The following is a 23,597-nucleotide window of genomic DNA, read 5'->3' as shown; positions in this document are numbered from 1 at the left end:
GGTTACAATACATTTCTTGGTCCAGGGATACAAGCATATAAGAAACTTAATATCTAATAGGGCTATTCATATGTTCAGAGATGGATGGTTCTTGTGGGACCTATTTGATGACATGGGCACACCCAATCTTTCATTTGATAAATGGTTCTTTTCTTTTAATATAAAAATGAAGATTGATTTAAATAAATATCAGTCTTACTAGCAGTATTTTCTTTATCTTGGAGGGGGGCATTACATTTTAAAAAATTGATATCAGAGGTAGCTAGGTGGTGCAGTGGATAAAGCATCAGCCCTGGATTCAGGAAGACCCAAGTTCAAATCTGGCCTAAGACACTTGACACTTACTAGCTGTGTGACCCTGGGCAAGTCATTGAACCCTCATTTCCCTGCAAAAAAAATTTTTTTTTAAATTGATATCTCTTGTTTTTACACGAATGAATGAAAAATAATTTATTAAACACTTTTTATATACAAAGTGCTAAGTGCTGGAAATTTCAAAGAGAAAAGCAAGACAGACCTGCTCTCAAGGAGTTCACATTCTAATAGGAAATAACACAATATAGGAGGTTTCAGCTGCAAGTCAATGGCAAGGCCCGGTGGTTCTTAAGGTTTAGTGGCAGAGATGACTGTACATCTTCTTTAGTGTCATTTCCACTGATAAAGCGACATATACATTTTTTTTGTTGAACCTTTTAACAGTCCTAAGGATCTTCATTCTGAAATATATACCTATCTCCTCCTGTTTCCAGCAATCCATTCCTATAAAAAGAGTAAGAAATAAAAATAAAAATTAAAAGGAGAGAAAAAAGCAGTTGAACAAAATCAACTAATATAGCAATTAGTTCTGGTAGTATATGTAATATTCCATACCCATTGTCTCTCTTTCTGCAAAGTAGGGAAATAGAGACATCTTTTCAATTCTTTTCTGGGGCCAAGTATGGCTTAATGACAGATTTACTGCCCCCCCCCCTCCTTGAGGATTCTGGCTTTTAGAATGGATTAGTTTTCAATGATTTTCTTGGTCTTTTTTAAGCACCTGTGTTTTGCTTCCCGCCCCCCCCCCCTTGCTCCCCCCCCCCTCCAGAGGAGGATGGGCAGGAAGAGATGAAAGAAATTACGTTTCTCATGAGAACAGGAGGAGCCTTTACATTTTCCTTTACTCCACCCACTAAGAATTTAGTTAAAAGGTATCATTTCTGCCGAATAACAGCAGGGCAGTTTCATGTCAAGAAGCTAACATGGCCCAGAAATCCAAAGTTATTGAATACATTGATGAAGCTTTGGAAAAATCTAGAGAAACTGCCCTTTCTCACCTTCTTTTCTCTTATCAGGGGATCACTTACCCAATCACCATATGTACTGCAGAAACTTTCCAAGCACTGGACCACTTTGAAGCCAGAAGAGAGGACATAGTGGTGGCATCCTATCCCAAGTGTGGTAAATATAACTCATTTGATACAACCCCTTTCCTCCAAAAAAGAACCCTCCCCAAGCCCCAGTCCATGAATTTCGATATATTAAATAATTCATCATAAAACAAGATGACTAACAAATTGTCATTTGTAATTCTATGTCAATGTACAAATGGGATATTTGTCAGAAGGAAAGGTACTAGTGTTTTATTTCTATTAAGAAGATTAATTTTCAGTAAAGAGATTTTTACTTAAATACTTCATGTTTGGACATTTTCCAACTAATTTTCTTTTGCTTACTTTGGTATAGGATCAAACTGGCTTCTCCAGATCTTTAGTGAATTAATATGTACCATCTCCCCCCAAAAGTATGAACATCCAGAATTTCCAGTTCTTGAATGTGGAGACCCAGAAAAATATCAGGTTAGTACCTTAGTTCTGAAATTATAGAAGAATTAACATAGGAATCTTTTCACCCATTTGGTAAGTCCTAGTTCAGTAGGTAAAAGCACCTAAATTAGAAAGATAAATATCAATGATTAGCTGAACTCTGATTAAAGAGTCTAAAACTCAGAAGAGAAAGTCATGAGAAGTGCAGAATGCAACTCTGAGGTTCAAGACCAGTGGTCCTAACCATTTCCTAATGAGAAGCTACATTTGATATAATCAAAATGTTATGATTTCTGAGGAAAGATTTGGTATTTCTCTTTCCATTGTGATCACACTCTAGCATCAGATTGGTTTGCTGTTGAACCACATAAACCTCAAGATTAATTTGTAAACTACAGATATGTTCTGGGATACAGAAGGCTATTAAGTAAATTTGCATGTCTTTTACATATTTTATTTAATAGAAGGTTATACTGTCCATATTCTAGTTCCAACTACATTGGACATGGCACTCTTTTAACCCAGAAACCTCCTGGCTGAGAAATCAAATTTGATATAAGAAGTTTCCTTGGTGAGGAAACATTAAAGATTAAGAAGAAGTAAAGATCTGAGGTAGATTGGTCTTAAGGGAATTTCCCAGAGTCATGTAACTTTTTCCCTAAGATTTTTATGGATTTCATAGTATGTCAAGCTGGAGAGTTGATCCAGTCTAAATTCCTCATTTGAAAGACGTGGAAACTTAGCCTCAAAGATATCAAGTAACTCACTCAAGGTGATGCTGGTAGTTAATAGTAGAAAGGTGATTTGGACCATAGCATTGGCCAGACTAGCCGATCAATGTCCAAATTCAAAGTATGAGACGTAGCAAGTGACTTTATAAGAATCGTCATGAAGCAAGGCTTATTTTAAAAATGTGTAGGAGAAGATAAATTCAATGCCTTTTGGAGTAGAAGTCTTATATCCACAAAAAGAAAAAAACATGAAAAAAATAAAGTGAGAATATTTTGACACCTATCCTAGGGTGGATATAAAGGGAATATTTTATTAAACTCTTTGAACAGGCAGCCTTTCCTCAGGGATAATATCCCATTTCCCTTAAACCTAAAGATTACTCTTGCCTCCCATCCATGGAGTCCAGTTCTTGACACTCCCAATTCCTTTCCCTCTTTCAAAAAAAAAAAATCTTCCATGTAACAAATAAGCATAGTCAAACAAAACAAATCCACATAGTTACCATGTTTGAAAACATGTCTCATTCTACACTTCTAATCTATTATATTTCTGTTAAGAGGTTGGAAACAAGCTTTAATTATCCTTTTTTGGAAGTGATTGATTTGATCATTAAATCAACAAGCATTTATTAAGTGCCTACTATGTACCAGGCACAGTGCTAGGTGCTGGTGATACAAATACAAAGAATGGAACAACCTCTATTCAATTTTAAAGGAGCTTCCAAGCATTCTTTTTTTTTTTTTTTTTTTTTTTTTAGTGAGGCAACTGGGGTTAAGTGACTTGCCCAGGGTCACACAGCTAGTGTTAAGTGTTTGAGGCCAGATTTGAACTCAGGTACTCCTGACTCCAGGGCCAGTGCTCTATCCACTGCGTCACCTAGCTGCCCCTTTTAAAAAATTTTTTGTTTGTTTCCAAGCATTCTTAACGAAAAGACCAAAATGGGTAAAAACTTTGAAATATAAACACAGGAGTCATGAGAAACATAAAACTATAAATACAAGTAATGAGGAGAGATTAAACAAGGATAAAAGATTATGATATAAGTTTCTCCTGGGAGCCTTCATGTCATCAAGGGTCAGAGAGGGAATTCATTATGACAGAGAGTCTGGAGATGGTTTTGTTACATTTTTATGATATTAAGATAAGAAAGGAAGAGGGGGAAGGAATACACAAGGGGGAAAGCAGAAGGATGATAAAATTTATATAATCAGGGTATAAATAGAAAACTACACAAATAAGGAGGAAGGAATGGAGGGGGAGTGAGAGACACTAGTGATAATGATGACCAATATGTATATATATATATTTTTTTTGGGGGGTGATCTGATAGTTTTCATTCCTATTGACCCAATAGCTAAATTATGTAAGGATTAAGTGAGACTGTGATGATGTGTGTAATCTACTTGTTAAACCTTAAAGAATTGTATCCTTGTCTGTCAGCTCTTTCTGTTACTGTTTTGTGTTGTTTTTTTTTTTTCCTTTCCTGGGAGGAGAGGGGTGAGGTAGCTATTTCTGTTGTTGTTAATTTGTTACAAACTGTATTTAATCCTAAAGAACTCTTCAGTTAAAAAGGGGCATGTAAACAAGGGATGATCATACCTCCATGAGACAGTAACTAGAGATAAGGGAAGAACAACTATATGATTCTTCCTTTGGGGACACTAAAATAAGCCCATAGAATAGAGCACCCCTCACAAACAATGCAGCATTGTTTTTTTTTCTCTTGAGAAAAGGGGATGTCTGTAATGTAATTATGTAAAATTGGGGGTGAGTGGACAGTGATTAGTAGAGATTATTGCATGGGGATGAATGCAGAGCAAGCATACTCTTTTTCACTTTATTTTTTTCATGTTTTTTTCTTTTTGTTTTGTGTCTTCTTTCACAGTATGACTAATATGTAAATATGTTTCACATGATTACACATGTATAACCTATATCAATTTGCTTACCATATCAGGGAAGGAGGACAGGAGGGAGGGAGAGAGAGAATCTGGAACTCAAAAAAAAATTAAAGATGAATGTTCAGAATTGTTTTCACATGTAATTGGGAAAAACTAACATTAATTTTAAAAAAGAAGAGATTGTTGCCACTGACATTAGAGATAAATCAAGGTAGATCAATTAATCAACAAGTACTTATTTAGTACTTATTATATGCCAGGTACTGTGTTGAATCTTGCTGATATATTAAAGAAACAAAACATAGTATCTATCTTCAAGGTGATTACATTCTAAAGAAGAAGATAATATGCACATAAATAGATACGTACAGAATACATGTAGAATAGATAGAAATTAACCTCAAAAGGAAGGAAGGAAGGAAGGGAAGAAGAAAGGAAAGAGTGAAAGAAGGGATTTCTACTATATTTATATTAAAAGGTTGGAAGCATACTTTATGATAAGTTTTTTAAAGTCATTGAATTGATCATTAAATCAACAGGCATTTATTAAGTGCCTACTATGTACCAGATATAGTGTTCAGTGATGGGGGTACAAATACAAAGAATAGAACAATCCCTACTCAACTTCAAAGGAGCTTCCAAGCATTCCCGGTGATTAAGTGTCTAGTATGTTCCAGGCACTGTGCTAAGTGCTTTACAAAAAGGATCTCGTTCTATCTTCAAAATAACCTTGGAAGATAGGTGCTATTATTATCCCCATTTTACAGTTTAGGAAATTGAGGTATAGGTGAAATGACTTGCCCAAAGCCAAACAATTAAGAAAACAGAGGTAGTCAAATATTAAGTGACTAGCCCAGGGTCATACAGGTACTATGTGTCTGAGGCTGGATTTGAACTCAGGTCTTCCTGACACCAAGCACCATATTTTATCTATTGAATCACTTGAATGATTTTAGGCATTAACAATTTCCTTGGACTTCCCTCCTGTGCAAAATGATGAAGTTGGACTAGATCAGGGCTTCTTAAACTTTTTCCACTTATGACCCCTTTCCACCTGAGAAATTTTTACATGATCCGGGGTATATATGTATATAAAATAGGTATACAAAATCTTTTACTGTTGCCAAATTTTATATAACTCCTACATCCAGTTATGTGACCCCATATGGAATTGAGACCCTCAGTTTAAGAACTTTGGACTAGATTGCCTCTAAGGTCCCTTCCAACTCTACACTTATGATTCTGTCATAATAACAGTTCATATGCATATAGCTCTTTAAAATGTATTATGTTTATATATACATACATACATGCAGACATACAATCTCATTTGAATCCCAAACTAATCCTATGAGGAAGATACATACATGTATTATCATCCCCATTTTATAGGAGAGGAAACTGAGGCTGAGTTGCTGTGATTTGCCACATTGTGTAGGATCCAGAGATGAATTCTTGCATTCTTTCCTCTACATTATTTTGCCTCCTCATTCATTCAAATTCCTAGAGAATGTCTTCTTCAGCTTTTCCCCACTTCAATGTTGTATTACATTGCAAAGTTTCTCATCTACTCTCCAAACTGTTGTTTCCAAGACTGAAACTGTGATTATAAAGACTGGAATGACTTCAGTCCACTTCCAAATTTGAGGATTACTCACCTTCTTCTTTCAAAATTGTATCCTCCCAAGAGTGTCAAAGAAGCTCATTTGAAGAAATATTTCAAATTTAGCAATATAGTTCTCCCCTGGTTTATATCCACAAATATTGTATTCAGTGCACTGATAGAAACAAAAATCTAAGTCAGAACTAGCTAAGGCTGACTATTTTTTTGTGTCTATGGAAACTTAAATACATATTCATGTATTTTTGCCTATATTCTTTTATTGTCTACACTATTTATAGTAATCAATGGATAGGTTCCCCCCCTTTAAAAACAAATATTCAAGAGTATTAGGAACAAAGGGTCTTTTTGCTTTGTATAAATAATACTTCTTGATAGTTAATATTCAACTTACATTTTAACTGGCCTTTCTTTGAAAAAAGGAATGTATATTTATTAAGCACATAGTCCACAGATCAACCTGGGAAATGTTGCTATAATGCTATGGTTTTAGCCCTGCCTCTCCCCCATCCTCTATTCCAGTGTGTTTTCCCTAATGTTAACCACCAGTGATTCATGTCTCATTTCTTTTTAAAAAATTAACACCGTAGCTTTTGCAAAGGGATATTTACTTCATATGGCTGCTAGGTGGTACAGGGGATAGAGTGTCCTGCCTTAAATCAGGACTACTCATCTCCCTGAGATCAAATCTGGCCTCAGATACTTAACAACTTGTGTAACCCTGGGCAAGTCACTTAACCATGTTTGCTTCAGTTTTCTCTTCTGTAAAACAAGCCAGAGAAGAAATGACAAACTACTCTAGTATCTTTGCCAAGAAAATTCTAAATGGGGTCATGAAGAGCTGGACATGACTGAACAGAATCTACTTCATATGTAGTAAGAGCAGAAGTTACAAAGCATTTCCTCCCAACATTTGGGGCCACAGTTTTCTCTCTTTCTTTGGGGGGGGGCAATGAGAGTTAAGTGACTTACTCAGGGTCACACAGCTAGTAAGTATCAAGTGTCTGAGGCCAGATTTGAACTCGGGTCCTCGTGAATCCAGGGCTGGTGCTTTTTCCACCGTGCCACCTAGCTGCCCCCCACAGTTTTCTCTATACCATTTCTGTCCCTAAGGAGTGTAGGATCAAACTTAATATATTTTCTATGTAGCATTTGTTCCAAGTTCTCTTCCAAATTCAGCGTAGACAATGAATCAATAACTATAGCTTCCTTTCTGATCTCTTAGGTCTATGATTGATCAAACAGATCTTTGCTCCTTACTATCTGGCTTCTGGTAAATGTCCAGACTTTTGGCATCCACTATTTTAAGCTTTTGAAGCTCACAAGGGCATTGTAGCCATTTCCAATATTCCTTCACCTAAAGTAGGAAAGAAGAAAGGCAAAGAAGAGCATCTTGTGTTCATGGGCCACATATTGGTCCCAAGAGAGGATGACTTGAGGCCTCTTCTTATCTAAAGGCTTATAGCATGTATCTCTTTCCTGAACAGTATTTAGCCAGGGAAGAACAAGACAAATAGCCTTACTAACCAAGTTTTACGGGTTGGTGCATTTCAAATGAACACCAATTTCAGTTCAGCAGCAAATCAATAATTTATCCCTTATCCACAAGGTTAGTAGACTTGAACCAATTACAAAATGTTTGTGCTTGTTCCAAATCATGGAGCAAGACCTTCCATTGCCTATCTTCTTGCCTTTCTGAAAGCAGGATTCCCAGCTTCCTCCATATGGGCCAGCTGTAAGCAGAGTGTGCGATGCATGCTCTGAAGAAGCAGCTTTTTTGGTCAGAACCCTATTACATTTGTATGAAAAGAGATCTATCATGAGCCAAAAGTCTAATGTGCTATCATTGATGACAAACAGAGATTGTTTTGTTTTTTTGGTTTTGTATCCTAAGCATCTAAAGCAGTGCCTAGCACATAATAGATGATAAATAAAAAATTATCATTGATTAGTTGATACCTAGAAATTTTTTCCTAAAAAACAAAAAACAAACAAAAAAACACATTTCAGAAAGGAAATCCCTTTTGCCTCTTCCCTTCCCTATAAGGCAGGAATATAGAAGGGTTTCAAAGTCACAGGATGACAGAGGAAGCTACAGCTAGAAAGAGATAAGCAGCCTGAGAGACTAAAAGGGACAATAGCATGAGCTAAGCAGAGGGACTCAGTAAAGAGTGAAAGGCTGGAGTTTGAGCAGCCCTAGTTCGCTGATAAAAGATGGAGATACTGAAGTTCTGGTCAAACAATAGATGGGCAGCAGAAGATACAATCTTACAGTGGAGGAAAGGGTTAGGGAGGAGAGGGGAGAGGACAGGAGAGGAGGTTCCTAAAGAAGTATTTAGGGCTTGGGGTAGCTAGGTGGCACGGTGGATAAAGCACTGGCCCTGGATTCAGGAGGACCTGAGTTCAAATCCGACCTCAAGACACTTGACACTTACTAGCTCTGTGACCCTAGGCAAGTCACTTAACCTTCATTGCCCCACCAAAAAAAAAAAGTATATAGGGCTGCCTTCCTACCCTAGGCTAAGGAATGGATAGTCCCAACCCTGGATGTACAACCAACCTTTTTGCTTCACTTTTTTTTTAATTTTTAATTTTTACAGAGGATGAAACAATTCTCATCTCCAAGGATTTTGGCAACTCATCTCCATTATGACAAACTGCCCAAATCCATCTTGACCAACAAAGCCAAGGTGAGTGTCCAAAGGATGCCCTTTCCACTGCCATCGAAATGCTCACAGGGCCCACAGTTCATTTTTTCATCACAAAGTTTTGTTGAAATGTCAGCTACCTGATGGGGTTGGTCTCAGCCTTTCTTTTATTTTTAAATATATTTTATTGTTACTTTTTGTCTTTATGTTACAGGAATTCCCCTCACCTTCTTCCAGGATGAACCCTTCCATATCACATTTATTTGTGATAAAGTAAAATATCCAAAACAGAGACCATGTTTGATTACATAGTTGTAAGAATTTCTGATTCCTTTACTCCATTATTATTTAGGTTCAACATAGCCACCTTTAATTATGAAGAAAGTCACATAGCAAAGCTGAAGCTTTCTTTAAGGTGTGTTAAACTGAGACTCCCAATTATTCTTCAACAGAGATAAGAAATTATAAAGGAATTTACAAGCACTTTGTGGTTGTAAAACCCAGAGGACCCCCTTTTCTATGTTTATTGATAAATCCTCAACCAGCTCTGACATTATTTCTCTTTAGTTATCTTTTGGCTATAAGCCTTCTTCCTGGGGGCAGCTAGGTGGCGCAGTGGATAAAGCACTGGACTTGGATTCAGGAGTACCTGAGTTCAAATCTGGCCTCAGACACTTGACACTTACTAGCTGTGTGACCCTGGGCAAGTTACTTAAGCCCCATTGCCCAGCAAAAAAACCCACAAACAAACAAACAAACAAACAAAAAACCTCCTTCCTCTCAATTAACCCATTAGAAACTTTCCAAGTGTATCTTTGAAGTGTGCATCTCATAAGCCTATCCTTGAAATGTAAATCTTAGAAGTGCATTTGCTTAAGGTAAATCTATATTTTTCCTCTAGTGCAATTATGGATTCCTGTCTTCTTTTTGGTGTCTATAAATAAAAAAAAGTTGTATTCTTTCCCTCCATCTTTCTGATGTAATTAGAAATTATACAAGCTTTAGGAAATCTTTATTCCTTGTTCAGAGATGATTGAGAAATCCCAAATTTACCCTAAAGCATATGCTTTATTTATTTATTTGTTTGTTTGTTTGTTTATTTATTTATTTATTAACATTGATTTTGCCTCCTAAATCTCAGCATAGGTCTTGTGAAATTACAGTTGGCTATTGCATTGATCAGAGATCATAAATCTTTCAAAATTGTTTGTCTTTATAATGTTGTTATCGTGTAAGTTGTTCCCCTGGTTCTGCTTACTTCACTCTGCATCAATTCATAGAGGCTTTTCCAGGTTTCTCTGAAATCATTCCCTTCATCATTTCATACATCACAATAGTATTCCATCACATTCATATGCCATAATTTTTTCATTCATTCCCCAATTGATGACTTCCAGTTCTTTGTTACTAGAAAAAGATATATATATATGTATGTATGCGCATATATATATATATAATATGTACAGATGTCTTTCCCTCTTCCTTTGATCTGTTTGGGTGTATAGGTCTAATAGTGGTATTATTGGGTCAAAAGGTAAGCACAGTTTAGTAACTTTTGGGGAAGAATTCCAAATTGCTTTTCAGAATAGCTGGACCATTTCAGAGCTCTACTAGAAGTATATTACTCTACTTTCTTTCCCCGAACATTCCTCTAACATCTGTCATTTTTCTTTTATCAACTTTGCCAATATGATGGGTGTGAGGGGGAATTTTGGAACTGTCAAGACTGAATGCTGAAGACTGTCTATTTCCACCACCTCCAATCCTCTCTCCTGGCCCCCACCCCCACCCCAAGCACTCAGGAGGAAATACAACAATAAATAAGAGAAAGCTCCTACTTATATGTAACTTATGATCTAATAAAAGATTATTAATAAATAATGGGAATAATTAACAAAAATTTTAACCTTCCCTTTAACCACCTTTCCCTTTATCACTTTGCCTCTCTGTTTCTTAAAGACTAAGATAATGATAATGATGTCTTATATTTGAATAGGGCTTTTCAGTTTACGATGTGCTTTTATATCTATTACTTGTAGTCTGAGAAATGGAATGACTTGCTCAAAACCACCTATAATTAGGAAATAGTGGAGCAAGGACTTAAACCCAAATATTCTTACTTCAATTTCTAGGGCTCTTTCAGACATGGCATACTGCTTTATAGAAAATAGCAAAAGACATGATAATGAAGCAATCATTCATTCAGCACATATTATGTGATAAGCACTTTATAAATATCTCATTTGATCCTCAAAACAACTGCTGGAAGTAGGTGCAATTATAATCCTCATTTTACAGTTGAGGAAACTGAGATTCAGTCAGTTGAAATGATCTGTCTAAGGTCCTTAAACATCAGAGGCAATCCTTTAACAAGGCCTCTGCTACAGAGCCAGTGCATGCTCCATTAATCCATGCTGCTGTTAATAAAATGTCAGGGTATAAAATGAAATTGTTTACATTAGCTCCTTTGTTAATTGCATAAACATAAAAAGTAGACTGAACTCTTTTTTTTTCTCTGCAGATATTGGTGATGTTTAGAAATCCAAAAGATACAGCAACATCTTTCTTTCATTTCCACAACAATGTCCCTGATATTCCAAGCTATGGCTCTTGGGATGATTTCTTCAACTATTTCATGAAAGGACAAGGTATAGCTGCTTAAAGACACACTGTCATTTCAGATGAAAGCATTTTGTAAATATATTTCAAAACTAAGAAAGAAAATAAGACTTTTAATGGAATCTGTGGTCAAATAAATAGAATAGTATCAAAGAATAATATCATTTTAACACTATAAAACACCTCATCAGCCATTTTACAGGTAAAGAAAATGAGTCCCATAGAAGGTAAATAAATTATTCAAGGTCAGTTCTTTGTTGTTTGTTTTTTTGTTTTTGTTTTTGTTTTTGCAGGGCAATGAGTTAAGTGACTTGCCCAGGGTCACACAGCTAGTAAGTGTCAAGTGTCTGAGGCTGGATTTGAACTCAGGTCCTCCTGAATCCACGGCTGTTGCTTTATTCATCCTCTGCACCACCTAGCTGCCCAGCAGTTCTTTTATTGTTGTTGTTATTTGTCCTTCGTTCTCAAAGAGGACCAATGACATCAAGGGGGTGACATCTTATCTTGCAAGTGAATTGGATTTAAGTGAGGCAGGTCTGTGCAAAGTCATCAGTCTCATTCTCTCCTCTAGGGTCATTGGAGTCCAATGGCAAGATGTAAGTCAAGATCACTGGTGATGGCCCAGTTTGTTTGTTGTACTATTTTATGTTTGTTGTGCCATTGTCTCCGGGCTTTAAAATATCAAGTTATTAAGATTCATGATTACCTCTTGTAACATGCTGAATCAATCAACAATCATTTATTAAGTGTCTACTGTGTGCCAGACAGAGAGCAAGGGAGTGGGTATGCAAAGACAAAAATGAAATAATACCTGCCTTCAAGCAACTAACATTGTACTGAAATAAAAGAACATATAAAAAGATACAGATATAAACAAAGTAAATTTAAGCTTACTACAAGGTTCTGCCTATGGAAGAACTTTTACAAAACACATTACAAAGGTAGGTAGATATACTAGAAAATGAGCAAATCTGAGTAGAGGTGAGTTGTCCAAGTCTCTTCTTCTCATCCTCATTATCATCTCATATTTAGCATAGCACTTTATTTTGCAAATCGCCTTCTTTATAACTCTGTGAGGCACGGTCGTAGAAAGAAGCATTATTACCCCATTCTATAGATAAGAACATTTTAAGGTCTTCAAGTAGAGGGTGTTGACCATGCTGTTGGGTATGTTATATTGGAGATTACTTTGTATATGAGTTGAACTAGATAGACATGAAACTCCATTCTGACTCAAAAAATTTTGTGATATTGTGAAATTCTGTGTTTCCTGATTTGAAATCATATCCTAAAGCTATTGTGCCAGGTCAAAAAACTACAGTATGTAATCTCGATCCCCTATCCTTTCCCTTGGGCAACTACAGAGAAGTATGTGTTGACTGAGGAAAGGGAGGTGCTGCCACTGGTGGCAACTTACTATACTCATTGTCTATTCTCCTTCTACATCTTGGCACTATAGAATCATGAATACTGGTTCTGGAAGGGACTCTAGAGATCATTTCATCTATCAGGAATTTGAAGCCTAGGGGTCAAGTCTAAGAAAAAGAAATTGTACTGGATATAGTGCCTAGAACCAGTGCCAAAGGAGACAGAACCTCATCTGGCCCTAGACAAGCTTTTGCATTCTAGATTGTTTTAATTTGATTTTGCCTCTCTAATTGAGGTACCAATATATTTTAGGAACCAGAACCTAAAAAATACTAATAGATTTATTGGATCCTGAATCAGTAGTTATCAAAATTTTCATCAGGTGATCTTTACTTTTCCTTCAACTTACTTCCATGGAATAAAAAGGGAGACATGGTGTTCTGTATTGAGATAGAAACCCCCCCATCCAGCAATTTACATTGTTCTCCCCACAAAGGTAGGAGAGAGGGATAGGAATGAAATGATAATATAAGATAAATCAGATAATAAAATTCAAAGCAATTAAAGCTGAGGGAAGTTTATTGTAAGGCTACTTAATTTCTCCATATATATTGCTCTCTCTGCATCAAGTTCTCCCTCTCCATTCCATCTACTAGGCAGCCTGCCATGGGATTATCCTAAAGCACCTATCTGACCATATCACCCTCCTTCTCAAAAATCTTCTTGTCTCTAAGAGAAGATATGAAATTCTCTTTTGGCACTTAGAGCCCCTCACAATCTGTTTCCAGACTATTTTCCCAATGTTGTTCTTCAGTCATATCTGACTCTTTATGACCCCATTTGGGGTTTTCTTGGCAAAGATATGGAGTAATTTGCCATTTCCTTCTCTAGCTCCTTTTACATATGAGGAAACTAAGGCAAACAGGATTAAGTGTCTATAGTAAGTATCTAAAGCCATATTTGAACTCAGAAAAGTGGGTCTTTCCTGACTCCAGGCCTGGCAATCTATCCACTACACCACCTAGTTGCCTCACCTTTTCAGTGCTATTTTTGTTTTGTCTTTGCAGGGCAATGAGAGTTAAGTGACTTGCCCAGGGTCACACAATTAGTAAGTGTCAAGTGTCTGAGGTTAGATTTGAACTCAGGTCCTCCTGAATCCAGGGCTGGTGCTTTATCCACTGTGCTACCTAGCTGCCCCACCTTTCTAGTGCTATTACCCATTACTCTTCTTCACATTCTGTATGGTTGCCCCCCAAACTGCTCTACTTGCTATTTCTTACACATGACATTCCATCACCAGTCTCTGTAACCTTGCACAGAATATCATCTATGCCTAGAATGCACCTTCTCCTCACATCCACCACTTAGAATCCCTAACTTCCTTCAAAGTATGATACTGCTCAAGCACCATCTCGTTACTTAAATCTTTCCCAGTCCCCTCAGCTCCTAGTGCCTCCTCCTCACCCCCTAAATTACCTCGTATTTACTTTCTATGCCAAAGGTTTCAAAAGTCTTAATAAAGTTTTAAGCTGAAAGCTTAAAAACTTAAAACCAAAGCAGGACTTTTGGGTAACTCTTTATTTGATATGTTTTACTTATATGTGTTCCTATAATTTCTCTTAATAGAATAAAAGCTTCTTGAGGGCAGGGATTGTTTCATTTTTATCTTAGCACAGTGCCTGGCACACAGTAACCACTAAATAAATGCTTGTTGAATGATTGATTAATTGATATGCTAAATGGCACATATGAATGAACCTTGGCAAACTCAGACTATCCCAGTGTTTGGTTGTTGTTGTTTGTTATTTGTTCTTCTTTCTTGAAGAGGACCATGACATTGGGGGTAGTCATGACTTGCAATGAATTGGATTTAAGTGAGGGAGGGCTGTGCAAAGTTACCAGCCTCATTCCCTCCTCTAGAGCCATTTGGGTCCAGTGGCAAGATATATATCAGGATGACTGGAGGTGGCTCTGGATGTCCGAGGCAATCAGGGTTAAGTGACTTGCCCATGGTCACACAGCTAGTAAGTGTCAGGTGAGATTTGAATTCAGGTACTCCCAACTTTAGGGCCAGTCCTCTATCCACTGCATCACCTAGCTGCCCACCCCAATGGTTGGAATAAGACACTTTGAACAATATTTTATTTTTTCCCAATACATGTAAAAGCAAATTTTTAACAATCATTTAAGAAAATTTTTGAATTCCAAATTCACTCTCTCCTCTCCTCTTCTCCCCCTTCCCTGAGATGGTAAGCAATTTGATATAAGTTATATGTGTACAATCATACAAAACATATTTCCATATTAATCATGTTGTAAAAGAAAACAGACCAAACAACCCCCCAAAAAAGAATAAAATGAAAAATAGTATGCTTCAGTCTGCATTCATACTTCATCTGTTCTTTTTTTGAAGGAGCATAGCATTTTTCAACATGAGTCCTTTGGAATTGTCTTGGATCATTGTACTACTGAGAATAGCTAAGTCATTCACAGTTGATCATCATACACTATTGTCAATACTATGTACAATATTCTCCTGGTTTTGCTTATTTCACTTTGTAACAATTCAGAACAATTTACATTTTAAAGTACTATATGATCACAAATAATGTTAAATAAACACCACCTAATGACCAAAACTTCATGGTTGCCACAAGACCATATTAAAAGCCTTTTTAGGATGAGGGGTGGCAAGACCAGAACTGTGATTTCACTGGTTTAGAGAAGTACTAGTGAGAAGATTGTATTAATAGATATGGTCACCTTCTCTTCAAGTTGTAGTCTTAAAGAGTTTCTTGGGTCACTGAGAAGTTAAGTACCTGGACAAGGATTACACAGCAAGTATGTTCCCAAGATGGAACTTGAACACAGGTCTTCCCATCTCCAGGACCTGTTTTCTATCATTATAATGTATTGCCCCTCTGCTCTAAGTCTTTTGAATTTGGCAGGACCTGACAGATTACATTATGGCCTAGTCTTTAAGCATGCATACTATAAGATACTGAAATAGGACTTGAGTAAGGCTACATATGGATATATTAAAGCCTTATTTCTTTTCTCATATTACTCTCTCTTTACTCACTCTCTTCTGTTTGACGGATTCCTGGTGTCTCATGGAGTCCTTAGCTTCCAACTGTCCAATTTGAATTTTTAAGGCATTGTTTCCTTCAGTCAGATTATGCACCTTCTTTTCCATTTGACCAAATGAATTTTTTAAGGAATTGTTTTCTTCAGTCAATACTTGTGCTTCCTTTTCCAAGCTTCTGATTTTTTTCATAATTTTCTTGTGTTGCTTTCATTTCTCTCCCCATTTTTTTCTTCTACTCTCTCAATTGATTTTTGAAATCCTTTTTGAGCTCTTCCAAGAAGGCTTTTTGGTCTTGAGATCAATTCATCTTCCCTCTTGAGGCTTTACATGTAGGCAATTTGAGAGTATTGCCCTCATCTGAGTTTGTATTTGGCTCTTCCCTGTTGACACAGAAGTTCTCAATGGTGAGAGCTCTTTTTTGTTTCTAACTCATATTGCAGCTTATTATTATTTTTTTAAAAAGTTGAGGTCCACTCCTTGGGCAGCAGGGTCACTGTTTCAAGCTTCTTGTGCTGGGAGATAGGGGCTGTGTCACTGGCTTTCTACTCTGAGGCCTCTATGGCTTGCAGATTTCTCACTGCCCTGAGCTTGCTCCCAGCACGTGATAGGATGGCCAGGCCTGGTGGCACTCATCCTGTGGGTGGTCCCCTAGCTGGCAGCCTGCTCTCTCAGCTGGTACTGATGGATCTCACCACTGGCCCGCTGTGCCACCAGCCCGCCAAGCCAAGATCAAGGGGCCTTGGTTGCTCTGCTGTGGCCTATCACTTCCCACTGACCTGCCCAGACCCCCTGAATAGCTCTGAGGTGCACTGCACTCCCCCCTGCCTGAGTGAGACCAACCTTTCCTGAAATATTTTAAATTATCTCAGTCTTTTTGTAGGGTCTGTAGTTTTATAATCTGTTTAGAGGTTTGATTTAATGTTCTTTTTGAGGGAACCGAAGGAGAGCTCAAGCAGCTTGCTGGCTTCTCTCTGTCTTCTTGGCTCCGTCCCCTACTCACTCTCTTCTAACTCAATTAGACTACTAGTTGCTCCCCAATCCTAACATTTCAACTCTGGCCTTCTGTTTAGAATGTACCCTTTCCTCTCATCATCTCTCAGAATTCTGTACTCCTTTTAAGAATGAGCTTAGCTGCTGCCTCCTCCGTGAGATCCTCCCTCACTCCCTGCTATTAATTGTTCTGTTCCTTCTCAAAGTGGCTTTTTTTGGTCAATATATTGTATTTCTCTCTTCCTTGCCCCCAGTTGAATGCAAACTTCTCAAAGGCAGAATCTTATTTTTGTCTATGAATTCCCAATACCTAGGACAATGCTTGGAACATAGTAGATGTTTAATAAATGTTTGTCAAATTTAATTTATAATATAATCCTCTATTTCTTTGACTTCATTTATTGAAATGTCTTATAATGTGTTTTTTAGTTTCTTGGGGAAGCTACTTTGACTATGCAATCAATTGGAACAAACACCTTGATGATGAAAACATTATGTTTATACTATATGAAGACCTGAGAGAGGTGAGAAGTCCAGGTTATTGACATTTTGGAATAAAGTGTATTCTCAGTCACATAGCAAAGCATTTGGAGATATTATGGTTGAATCATAGTTTAAAGCTTTAACTTGAAGCAGCAAACAACTTTAGCAAGAGCACACAGATATGAATATAAAGTGAAGTAAATTGTCCAATGTGGCTAGAGCATTTAAAGTATGGAGATGAGTAACATTAAATAAAACTGAAATGATTTAGTTATAGAAAAAGGCACTAGAATTTTACAAGGTAGGCAATAGGGAGCTATGGAAGTTTTTTTTTTTTTTAAGCAGAGGAGTGATATGATCTGTATATGATAGATCTGTATGTGAACTATTTTTTTAAGAGAAAGAAGGAAATAAAGATTTACATAGTATCTACTATGTATCAGGCACTATATTCAGTGCTTTACAAAATATCTCATTTGAACCTCACAACAACCCTAGGAGGCAGGTGCTGTTATCATATCAATTTTACATTGAGGAAACCTGAAGCAAAATAGAGGTTTGGGTTTGGTTTTGTTTTTTTAAGTGATTTTGGTCACATAGCTAGTAAATGTCTGTGGTCAGATTTGAGCTTAAGTCCTCTTGGCTTTAAGCCCAGTACTCTATCCACTGTACCACCTAGCTGCTTTTCTAAGTCTTTCCCATCTTACAGTGTAATCTATCCTACATACAACAGCAAAAGTGATATCCTAAAGCACACAAGGCACATACATTTAGAGATCAGGGGGATCTAAGAACTCATCTAATCCTCCTTCTTTTACAGATGGAGAAACCAATTTGCCCAAAGTCACACAGGTAGTGAGTGGTAGATGAATTTTAAAAAGAAGATATTAGGATTGACAATTATAAAGTCACTGGTGTGTGGGGGGGGGGCGCAGTGGACCCTTAGAGAAAGTTATTCATTAGAAAGGTAGTAGAAGCCTGACTGTTAGAAGCTGAGAGATCAGTGAATACTGACGGGTAAGCATTGGAAGCAGACAATTATCTTCCAACAAGGTTAGTAGTTTTAGGCAGTAGAGAGGAGGTGGTGGTGACTTAGTGAACTAGAAGGGTCAAAAGAAGGTGGTTGGTTGTTTTTTTGTTTTGTTTTGTTTAGATTTGCATAGATCTGAACATGTTTGTAGGAAAATGGCAAGGAGACAGTAGCAAGAGAAATGTAAAAGGTGCAGGATACAGAAGGGATGACTACTGGAGTAATTCCTGGAGAAGATAACAGGGACATAACTTTAGAGTGGCAGGAGACCATAAGGGCCACTGAGCTCAACTCCATTGAAATTTTTATTTTTAAAATGTTTTATTGATGCCTTTTAATATCTCATTGATTTCTTACTTACTCCTCCCCTGTGATAAAGAAAAACAATCAAGCAAAAAAAAAAATCTAATTCAGAAAACTTATCTGGAAATGTATATAATATTCTGTTCTTGTAGTCCCCCACCTCTCTGTTGTGAAAAGAAAAGCATTTTTCATTATCTCCTTTTCAGGATCAAACAATCAACAAGAATTTTTTAAAAATTTATTTAGAATTTTATTTTTCCCAATTCCATGTAAAAACAATTTTTAACATCCATTTTAAAAACTGTTCCAAATTCTCTTCCTCCCCCTTCCTACTTCTCCCCTTTAAGAAGGCAAGCAATTGAATATAAGTTATACATATCTAATCATGAAAAACAATTCCATATTAGTCATGTTGTAAAAGGAAACAGACAAAAAAACTGAAGAAAAATAAAACATAAAAAAATTATGCTTCAATCTGTATTCAGATACCATCAGTTCTTTTTCTGAGGATCGCTGGCATTTTTCATTATAAGTTCTTCAGACTGCAATCAACAAGAATTTATTAAGCACTATTATGTGCCAAGCACTCTGCTGGGCACTATGGAGAATGTTTATTCTATTTCCCCCCATTATTTAGAGGTTAGCTTCTTTTTGGTGATGTTTTCATTTACATTGTTGTAGTTATTATGTATATTACCTTTGTTTTGCTTTGCATAAAATCATATAAATCTTCCAAAGTTTCTCTGAATTCTTCATATTTACGATTTTTTAACTTCACAATGATATTCCATTACATTTATGTACTGTAGTTTTTTCATCTATTTTCCATTCAGTGGTTACTAAATTTGTTTCCAATTTTTTACTACCATAGAGTGCTACTATCAATACTCTGTTATTTACATATTGGACTTTTATTTATGACTTTGACTTCCTTCAGGCAACCTCCTCACTTTACAAACCAGGAAACTGAGATATGGTGAAGTTAAGTGATTTGCCCTGGCTATACATATTGCTACAGAGACTTGGACTCAGGAGCTTTGACTCTAAACTTAGTGCATTTGGTGTCCTTTTAAAAATGAAATAGGAAGCTAGGTTATTCTCCTTAAGTGTTTGGGGAATTCAGGAGAACATTGTAACAGGAGCAAAGAAAAGGTCTGAAACAACTGACATAGGAGAAGAGTTCTCAAAGCTGGGAGACATGAGTACCTCTGGGCTCTAAGAAGTTTGTCAAAGTGGTATGGAGAACACTTGGTAAATAACTATAATATCCTATTGAAATTAATTAATTTTATTTATATGCATATATATGGTTAGCACTACTATTTCTTTATTTTTATTTTGAATTGGGGATATAGGAAGCTTTACTGAAAGTGAGGGGGTACTGGGACCAAAAAAGTTTGGTAAACCCTCCCATAGGGAATATGATAAAATGTCCATAAAGATGGAAGAGAAGGAAATAGTAAAGGTTACCCTAGAGAATTTTGTTTTCAGAATTTAACTGCGGGAGTGAAACAAATGGCAGAATTCTTTGGATTCTCTCTGACTGGGGAGCAGATTCAGACTATTTCAGATCGGACCACCTTTCAAGCAATGAGATCAAAGTCGCAGGAAACACATGGTCCAATTGGGCCATTCCTTTTTCGAAAAGGTAAAGTTGCATTAATTTCAAGAATTTTGAATGACTAAATTTCTTTAAAGAGTTACCTTGTTTAAAAAAAAGGTTAAAAAAGGTTACCTAGTTTCTAAAGGGAATCTGAAGTGCTCCCTCACCATCTTCATTATTATGTAAAGAAAGGTAAAAGTAGCATAAGTATAATAGAGAAGAGACTGCTCAGTATGAAGTCAGGCTGGGTTTATTTCTGGTTTTGCTATTGATCAATTTCATTAGTTAAAAATGGACCTTAATAAAACTTTTATTTTTCTGTTTATGTGTGATGATTAAAAATATGAGAAACATAGTTTCTAGGTAATTTAATGATTTTGTTAATAGACTGGCAGATTATTAATAAAAGAATGATCAACAGCTATCTCTCTCAGGCCAAAAGACCCCTAATGGTGGTGGGGTCACAGTTTATATGCCCTTCAAAGAGGAGGTGTTTGTGAGGGATGCCTAATTATTTCTGATTGGTCAACTTATTTTGGAGGTAGGCTATATTAAAATGAAGGGCTCTACCAGACCACCTCCAACCTTGGGCTAACTATTCAAAGAATGCATATCTTCTTCAAAAAGGTAGGCTGAGTAGCCCCTCATTTGAGGAGAGGCCTGTCTATCTAGACAAAAGATCTATCTCCTTAGCAGAACACAATGGGCATCCCCACTCCAGACCAAATTCCTAGAGGTTTATGGCTCGGCCAGGATTAAGAGATTCAATGTAATTTTACTTTCAAGGAGAACTTGACCTTGGAGTGGGGGAAAGAAAGGACTAAGAAAGAAGGTGAGAGCATTCATTCCTTCCCCCAAACATGATTATTTTTCACATATAGTTCCAGTTGCTATTGGGTTTTTTTTAAAAAAAAAACTATCTTAGGCTGATAGATTTAGAACCGGAAGGGATTGTGGAAATTATCTAGTTAAAACCCCTCCTTTTTTTCAGATGAGGAAACAGTTTCAGAGGGATGAAGTGACTTACTCTATGGTCATATGGATAGGGAAATGGCATAGTCAACATTCAAGCCCATATCTGTTAAATCTAAATCTACCTTCAACCACACTTCACCATTCTTTCTGGATATAAAAGGTCAGGCCAAGATGCCTAGGGCAGCATTCTTATGAATAGAAAAGTCCAAAGGTAAAGGAGACTTGCACAGGGTGGACCAAAAGTCACAAAGTCACAAAGGAGTTTCAATATTTAGTAACTCCTTTACTTATTGTTTTTAAATTTACAATACCATAGCATCATATAGAGTGCACATAGGAAATAAATATGTATATGTGTAGATAGGAAGTAAAGAAAAAATAATTTTCAAAAAGTTATTAAAACATCAGACCTCTTCTTGACTTTTGACCCATACTATACTTTCAAAGTTTCAAAAGTTTAAGAAAGGAGTAGTCCTTTTGAATTTTAAAGGTATTTGAGATGAGGAGATATAGAACTTTAGATAGAATGTTGAGTACCAAAACCTATTAGAGGAGAAGAAAGAATTCTTTTGGACAGGCCTCATAGCCCATCACCATTTCCCTCTTAAACTCTGCATTCCTTATAAAAGAATTTGAAATGGTACTGTGATATTTGTGACCTTGGAATAAATTCCAGAAAAAAACTACAGAATTTTTTTTTTTTGCTACAAAATGGAAGCCATCTAGTCAGTTTTGTTTTTCTTGCAATTAATGTTACTGATTTTACCCAGAAAATAATATTGCTGTTTGTATGTATCATTCATCTTCTTTTTATTGTCTTTTCTCATACATCAAAAGTGAAAGCATTTGCTCCAAATAACAGTAAAATCCAGGGAGCAAAGAAGGAGCAAACTAACTAATATATGGTCCCATTGTGTTTTCTAGGTGAAGTTGGAGATTGGAAAAATTTATTCAGTGAAACTCAGAGTCAAAAAATGGATGAAAAATTCAATGAGTGTTTAGCAGGCACTCCACTGGGAGCAAAATTAAAGTATGATATATATTGTAAGGTTTAACATTAGCTCTATCGGTTGGATCAGATGAATTTTTTCCCCCTTTTCTTTTTAAAGTTACAAAGAATGAACCAAACTGAAATTTGTAAATGTTACTGAGATGGTGGACATTTTGGATATACTTTGTACTCTTTGGTGCTTCTGTAATTGGTAAAAACCTGCTGGCTGTCTCAGGCTTGTCCTCATGAAATAACTTGGTGAGATCATTATAATTTAGGATCTTGTCATTATTTTTTGGAAGTTCAGAAATTTGGTTTTAGCATTTTGATTCACTTTAGATTTATAAAATACTGATGAGATGTTAATGTATCAATTTATAACAAAAGCTATACCTGCTACAAAGATAAGGATAGCTTCTTCCTGATAACAATAAGAATGGCTTGCATTTTACTTTAAAGTTTGCTAATCCTACCAATCTAACCTAACAAACATTTAATTAAAAAAAAATTCCTGCCCTCAAGGACCTTATATTCCAGATTAGTACACAAATAATACCATGAAGAAGGAGGAAGTATAAATGATTTAGGGGATTAGGAAAGATTTACTCTAGGGGATGATATACAGATTGGTCTTAAAGGAAGCCAAAGATTCTAAGAGGCAGAAATGAGGAAAGTATATTCTACCCAAGAGGGAAAATCTTTACAAAGATGGGAGAGAGAATGTATACAGAATAGCAAGTAGGCCAGTTCATTTGGAATAGTCATCTACTTCTCAACAACTGCCTTGTGGCCCTTCTCCTTCTTTCCCATCCCTCCCTCCAGTTCTAGAACCATGAGCCATGATCTCTACTCCTGAGTGAGACTCATAAATCTAATATTATATGGACCCATTCCCCATCCTTGTAACCAGAATGCTCCTTCCCAGACACCACTCCTCTTTGTATATTATCTTTCCCTGCCAACTCCCACCAAGAATATAAACTTGAGAGCAGAGTCTGTCTTTAATTTTGTGTTTGCGTCTCCAAAACTTAGCACATAATAAGCACTCAAGAAACGCTTTTCACTCATTCATTCACTCACTCATTCAACATTCATTCAACCCAATGCATGAGAGGAGATAATGAGAAACAAGCCTGGAAAGTTAGACTGGAAGCAAATTGTGAAGGGCTTTAAATTCTAAGTAGAAGAATTGGTATTTTAAAGGCAAGAAAGAGCCATTGAAAGTTTTTGAGTAAGGGTAATCCATGAGTACAGACTTTTGTTTTAGGAAGGTTATTTTGGCAGCTACATATGGAAGATGGACTGGAAAAGGGAAAGATTAAAAGCCAAGAGCCAATTAAGAGAATGTTGCAATAATCCAGGCAAGAAATGGTATGGACCTAGGGTACATTCAGATGATAGCAATGTGAGTAGAGAGAAAAGGATCATGAAAGAGATGTGGAG

The 23,597-nt window shown here is 36.5% G+C and overlaps 1 protein-coding gene across 1 annotated transcript; it reads left to right on the top strand.

The window, feature by feature from the left end:
* The first annotated feature begins 1,238 nt into the window (after positions 1-1,238).
* Positions 1,239-22,218, top strand: SULT6B1 (sulfotransferase family 6B member 1). The gene is made up of 7 exons (XM_043981004.1): positions 1,239-1,437; positions 1,723-1,835; positions 8,657-8,746; positions 11,226-11,352; positions 17,199-17,293; positions 20,077-20,233; positions 22,088-22,218. The coding sequence occupies exons 1-7, from the start codon at positions 1,239-1,241 to the stop codon at positions 22,216-22,218; spliced, it is 912 nt and encodes a 303-aa protein (XP_043836939.1).
* The last annotated feature ends 1,379 nt before the right edge of the window (positions 22,219-23,597 follow it).

Source organism: Dromiciops gliroides, chromosome 2 (assembly GCF_019393635.1).
Source record: "Dromiciops gliroides isolate mDroGli1 chromosome 2, mDroGli1.pri, whole genome shotgun sequence".
Classification (NCBI taxonomy): domain Eukaryota; kingdom Metazoa; phylum Chordata; class Mammalia; order Microbiotheria; family Microbiotheriidae; genus Dromiciops; species Dromiciops gliroides.
This window is presented reverse-complemented; position numbering and strand designations above follow the sequence as displayed.

What these genes read in the sequence shown, in the direction of transcription:
- SULT6B1 (XM_043981004.1), top strand. Translation starts at nt 1,239, where the DNA reads ATGGCCCAGAAATCCAAAGTTATTGAATACATTGATGAAGCTTTGGAA. An exon ending in TATATGAAGACCTGAGAGAG is followed by an intron (nt 17,294 to 20,076) that starts GTGAGAAGTCCA and finishes TTTTGTTTTCAG; the next exon opens with AATTTAACTGCGGGAGTGAA. An exon ending in GCCATTCCTTTTTCGAAAAG is followed by an intron (nt 20,234 to 22,087) that starts GTAAAGTTGCAT and finishes TGTGTTTTCTAG; the next exon opens with GTGAAGTTGGAGATTGGAAA.